This window comes from Brassica oleracea, chromosome C3 (genome assembly GCF_000695525.1).
Source record: "Brassica oleracea var. oleracea cultivar TO1000 chromosome C3, BOL, whole genome shotgun sequence".
Classification (NCBI taxonomy): Eukaryota; Viridiplantae; Streptophyta; class Magnoliopsida; order Brassicales; family Brassicaceae; genus Brassica; species Brassica oleracea.
Window position 1 is genome coordinate 31,953,299 of NC_027750.1, and position 6,084 is coordinate 31,959,382.

Consider the following 6,084-nt stretch of genomic DNA (forward strand, 5'->3'; position numbering starts at 1 on the left):
TAGTATTTTTTAAATTATTCCTAAATAAGGCACCCACGTTGCACATAACCTCTTTCAATTTCTGAAAAATAAATAAAGTGATATTACAATTATATATATATGTGTGTATGTATCTATACTATTAAAAGAGAAAGATTCTTAAGAAATCTATTTATTCAAGGTTATTGCACATTTTCATTTTTAGTCCTACTTATTAAATATAACCAAATATTACAACTAACCTTTATTATATCAACCAGATGATATCCTATAGCATTTTAATAAATTCATTATTGTTTATTAACAGTTTAAATGATCAATTCAATTATTACTATGTTAACATATTGGGCCTTAATTAAACTATCTAAAAATCACTGCTTATACCCTGCGTTAGAATATAATCTCATCATATTTCGTATAGATCATATTATACAAACTTAAAAAATATATGACCAGAAAATACACACTTACAAACTATATATAACCATTATGGATATCTAAAAATCGTAGCGTTCGTGATTGTTATAATATGGAACTATTATCAAATACTTTATTCAATCTTATGTACTATTAAAAGGTAAAGAGAAGTTTAATCAAATTTTCAGATTTTTCTGGGTTTTTATCGGGTCGACCAATATCATATCACGGGTTAATGGGAGATTTTATAGATTTTAAGATTTTTAATTAACAGGTTTTCACTAAATCCAAACGGTTATATGTGGATCACAGAGTTTTCCAGTTTGACTGCATAACTAGCTCAAATATAAAAACAATGTTTATTTGTACAAATATAATGCTTTCTTGGCACCATTTGAATATAGATACACTATTAGACTTCAGCATTCATGGATAAATTTTTTAAACTTCGAAAAAATATTTAGATACTTCGGTTTATCGAGTAATTCAGTTTATAAATTATATTCTTAGGATATTTTTTATTTAAAAATTAAATATCATTAATATTTGTTGGTATATAATTTTATTTTAAAAATTAATGTACTCATTCATTTTTCGGTTCGATTATGGTTAAGCTTTTGTTTTTTTGGTTCCAGAGATAAATGATCCATTTGGTTATTTATTAACTTCGGTAATTAATTTTAGTTTCGGTTTTTCGATTCGGTTCTGGATAAATATGTTCGTAACTATACAATATCTTATATAGAAACTTATATAAAATGAATTCTTTTAATACCAAAAATAAATTCGTGCTTTCGAAACGGATAAAAATCTAGTATATATTATAATAAATCAGACCGCTACCAATCAACATGGAAATGTGTTTTTAAAGCTGGAACATAATTTTTCATTTGTCATTTCACTCTTGATTTTTACATTTTGTATAATTTTTCAATCTGTAGAAAACTCTGCTAGATACTGAGTCACTGACGATAAAGGTGGCCTTATTAAATGATAATAATTTTCTAAAAAAACATTATGAAACTTTTTTTTTTTTTTAAAGTTCTTCCAATTTAATTATTTAAATCCGCAATCATTCGCACCTAATACTCAAAAATATCAAAAAGTTAAATGGGCCAAAATAAGAAAACCGTCAATAGATCAAGTAACCTCGGCCCATAAACTTCCCGCCACACTCTTCCCGCCTAAACTCGTCGTCGAAGTAAAAAGCCCTCCTTCCCCCCCACTCTCCTTTCCGTCACCACAACATTCCACAGAGAGAGAAAGAGCGAAAGAGAGACGACGAAACAAGATGTCTGGGTGGGACGAAGGAGCAGTATACTACAGCGACCAGCCTCAGTTCCCGGAGGCCGGAGACGCCGCCACCGTCAGTCCTCATGCCGTCATGACGAAATTCAAGGAGTTCATCAGAACATTCGAGATAGGGCAGAACTGTTTCCCCTACAGGGAAGCCCTACTCGATAACCCCAAGAGACTCCTCGTCCACCTCGAAGATCTCCTCGCCTTCGATTCCGATCTCCCTTCTCTCATCCGTTCCGCTCCCGCCGATTTTCTCCCCGTGGTATGACTCCCAGATTCACTCAATTAGGGTTCCTGAAATTAGAATAAATTAGGGTTCCTGAAGATATTGGTGTTTTAGGGCTCACTTGTTACATGTTACATGTTGGATCTCTCATTTATTTAAGAGTATTAATGTTTTTTTTTTATTATTAAATTCTGAAATGCAGTTCGAGAAAGCAGCTGGTGAAGTGCTGGCGGGATTGAGAATGAGGGAAGCGAATGAGACGGGGGAAATGGAGGAGCCTACGCCAAGTGATGTGCAGATTTTGCTCACTTCAAGGGAGGATCCTGTGTCTATGCGATTACTCGGGGTATGTGATTGCCTGATTGAATGTTATCTGTTTACTTGGAGATTTTTAATCTTTAACTTTCCCCACAGGCTCAGTACATCTCAAAATTGGTGAAAATCTCTGGGATTAGCATTGCAGCTTCCAGGGTGAAGGCTAAGGCGACTTATGTGTTTTTAGTATGCAAGAACTGTAGGAAAACCAGGGAGGTTCCTTGTCGTCCTGGCCTCGGTGGGGCCATTGTTCCTCGCTCCTGTGATCATGTTCCTCAGGTACTTGCATCATCTCTTCTCTTTGGTGGTGGTTTTAGTTTTGCTGTTTTTGATAAAAGACCAATTGGACGTTGTTTTAGCCTGGAGAAGAACCTTGTCCTCTTGATCCGTGGATGGTGGTTCCTGATAGGAGCCAGTATGTTGATCAGCAGACGTTGAAGCTACAGGAGAACCCGGAGGTAATGATCCTCTGATTCTCTTTGCATTGTAATGATTATCTATTTGGCCTGTTCTATACCAAATGCTTCTGGCTTTTTGTAGGATGTTCCTACTGGAGAGCTTCCAAGAAATATGCTTCTCTCTGTTGATCGGCATCTTGTTCAATTAATTGTACCTGGGACCAGACTGACTGTAATGGGTATCTACAGCATTTTCCAAGCTTCATCCTCTTCTAACTCGTAAGTTTTATTTTTTTTTTGTCAAATGAGTGTTTAGATTTGTCTTCTTGTAAAGTTGCACCAACAGTGTTTCTGATGTAGGCATAAAGGAGCAGTTGCAATTCGGCAGCCTTACATAAGAGTTGTTGGATTGGAAGACACGAATGAGGCCAGCTCCCGTGGACCTGCCAACTTCACTCCTGACGAAGTTAGTATTGTTGCATCATTTAGAACTTTTTTTCAGTTTTATTTGATGGCTTACATCATTCACACCTTCACAGCACACTATTTTGTTTTAGGAAAAGGCTTTATTCCTTTAACTTAGTACATGCCACCTAGGTCGGCTTAGAACATCACTTTATGCAGTTTAGCTCATCAGTTTTCCTCTCACAAAAATGCTTTTAGGAGGAGGAATTCAAAAAATTTGCTGGTGGTCAAGATGTTTACAGCAACATTTGCACCAAGATCGCACCTTCTATCTTTGGTCACGAAGACGTGAAGAAAGCAGTGGCGTGTCTTCTCTTTGGAGGATCAAGAAAGGTAGGTAACTGCGATTTAAGTTATCTTCTGTGCACTTGGATGCAAATTTTGACATGTCTATACCATTTTATCTTTCATTCAGAGCCTACCAGATGGAGTGAAACTAAGAGGTGATATCAATGTTTTGCTTCTAGGAGACCCATCAACTGCAAAATCACAGGTTTGTTCTGTGGTCTCAGTATCAATGATTATAAATAACTTGAGTATTGTTTTTCTATTCTTTAGAACCCTTGCAAGAAAGTCAGTCTTATTAACTGCACTTGTAGCTCAGATGTGGAACTAATTTGCTTCCTTTTCTTTTTCCAGTTTCTAAAATTTGTGGAGAAGACGGCTCCCATTGCGGTTTACACATCTGGAAAGGGTTCATCAGCTGCTGGACTCACTGCTTCTGTGATTAGAGATAGCAGCACAGTAAGTCCTATCCTTGCTGCATGTTTCTGTTCTAAGATATGTTCAAACTCAGTTTGCTATGACATTTTCATTCAATTTACACATTATCTTTGTTGCAGCGCGAGTTCTATCTTGAAGGTGGGGCTATGGTTTTGGCTGATGGAGGGGTTGTGTGTATCGATGAATTTGACAAGATGAGGCCGGAAGATAGGTAATTGAAATCAGAATCATAGGGTAAAGAGAATCTAATTCTTTTTGATGACTAGAATTTGACAGAAGGTATTTCATGCATATAGAGTTGCTATTCATGAAGCAATGGAGCAGCAGACCATCTCCATTGCTAAAGCTGGGATAACAACTGTCCTAAACTCTAGAACCTCGGTTCTTGCAGCTGCTAACCCTCCCTCTGGTCGATATGATGATCTTAAGGTTTGACATTCTTTGTCAGTATAATTGTTTTACCTAATCTTGTTTGCAGTATTCTTAGGTTTTTTTTTTTTGTTTTTGGGTTTGCAGACTGCACAAGACAACATTGACTTGCAGACGACAATTCTTTCTAGATTTGATCTTATCTTCATTGTCAAGGACATCAGGAAGTATTCCCAAGACAAGGTATTTGTTTGAATGGGATAGTAGATTTCTTTGAATGCTTGAGTAGACATATGATTAATGTTGGAATAATCTCTTGACAGGAAATAGCCAGCCATATTATAAGGGTTCATGCATCTGCAGACAAAGTTACAGATGAAAACACAGATTCTAAGGAAGATAATTGGCTCAAGAGGTGTGTTGCGTTCATCATGTCTTTTGCAGTTTCTTATACATAAGTTGGGTCTCTAAAATGTAATGATATTGTCACTGTAGATATATACAATACTGTCGATCAAGATGTCATCCTCGTCTCACAGAAGCCGCAGCTATGAAGCTGCAGCAGCAATATGTCAAGATCAGAGAGGATATGAAGAGACGTGCACATGAAACAGGAGAGGCTGCCCCAATACCTATCACAGTCAGACAACTCGAAGCTATTGTCAGACTGAGCGAGTCGCTTGCAAAAATGAGACTGTAAGTAAATCTTCTTGTTAGCATAAAGATTCCTGAAACCTGTTGGGCATGTATTGACATTGCTATATCGGGCCAGGTCACACGACGCCACAGAAGATGATGTAGGCAAAGCTTTTAAGCTTTTCGATACCTCAACAATGGATGCAGCAAGGTCAGGGATAAATCAACAGATTAACATAACGAGCGAGATGGCCAACGAGATAAAGGTTAGTGGGAAGAAATAATCATATACCTTCTTATATTGTTGATGGAGATGTATTTGACTAATAATTGAGTTGATGTGAAAACAGCAAGCGGAAACACAGATCAAGAGAAGAATGGGGATTGGAGCAAGGTTATCAGAGAGAAGACTTATCGAGGATTTGGCTAGAATGGGAATGAACGATTCAATGGTACCTAATACAAAATCAATTGCTTAGTTTTATTCCTCATCACCAATAAGTGATGTGGATTTTGACTGTGTGTGAATGTTAAAAATGGCAGGTGAGGAGGGCTCTGTTGATAATGCATCAGAGAGGTGAAGTTGAGTACCAGCGAGAGAGACGTTCCATTGTCCGCAAAGCTTGATCTTCTTCTTCGCTCACTATCTCTCTTCTTTAGTCTCTCAGGATCTTCAAAAAGACAGTATTCAGTATTGTTAAGTTAATTTGGAGGAACAGAAACTTACGTCATGTGTATTTGATGAAGATCCTTTAGTAAACTTTTATGCCCTCTTGAAACTATTGTTTTCTCCACCAATGTTTTCTTGTGTTGCCTCTTCTTGACCAAATGTTAAGAAAGCTTTACGAGTTAGTTAGCTGATAGGTAAACAAAACACCATCGTCGACAACGATCACATTAATGAACCACGTCTAACGTGAGCTGAATTCAATTAAAAAGTCATCTTGTACTTGTATCAACATTACTAATCCACCTGTGCATTGTTTGTTATATAGCAACGGAAGTGTAAAACTCACAACAATCTCTGCTATCTCGGACAAGTAAAGGATTCGTAATTCTTCTCGAGCAGCAAAACTCTTAAAGAGGCAATCTCGGACAAGTATATCCATTTCCTTACATTATCATCTTCAGTTGTCTTCAAACCTATGACAACTATATATCTAAGACCATCTACATTATACTACAAAATCAATTTGCATATTCAATTGTTTTATGTCTTAGAGAAAACTCAAGACTGGTTTTGTTAGAGCTTGCCAA

At 36.8% G+C, this 6,084-nt stretch overlaps 1 protein-coding gene across 1 annotated transcript; it reads left to right on the forward strand.

Annotated features, from left to right (window-relative positions):
• The first annotated feature begins 1,635 nt into the window (after nt 1–1,635).
• Nucleotides 1,636–5,609, forward strand: LOC106328536 (DNA replication licensing factor MCM5). The gene is made up of 17 exons (XM_013766996.1): nt 1,636–1,957; nt 2,124–2,267; nt 2,336–2,515; nt 2,596–2,694; nt 2,777–2,913; nt 2,995–3,100; nt 3,298–3,432; nt 3,515–3,592; nt 3,739–3,843; nt 3,942–4,033; nt 4,119–4,251; nt 4,339–4,434; nt 4,515–4,606; nt 4,687–4,887; nt 4,964–5,093; nt 5,178–5,279; nt 5,371–5,609. The coding sequence occupies exons 1-17, from the start codon at nt 1,688–1,690 to the stop codon at nt 5,452–5,454; spliced, it is 2,184 nt and encodes a 727-aa protein (XP_013622450.1). The 5' UTR covers nt 1,636–1,687; the 3' UTR covers nt 5,455–5,609.
• The last annotated feature ends 475 nt before the right edge of the window (nt 5,610–6,084 follow it).

Excerpts from the sequence above, each read along its gene's own strand:
- LOC106328536 (XM_013766996.1), top strand. The coding sequence starts at position 1,688 with ATGTCTGGGTGGGACGAAGGAGCAGTATACTACAGCGACCAGCCTCAG. Across the intron at positions 1,958-2,123 it reads CCGCCGATTTTCTCCCCGTG|TTCGAGAAAGCAGCTGGTGA; the intron begins GTATGACTCCCA and ends TCTGAAATGCAG. Across the intron at positions 4,607-4,686 it reads GAAGATAATTGGCTCAAGAG|ATATATACAATACTGTCGAT; the intron begins GTGTGTTGCGTT and ends TTGTCACTGTAG.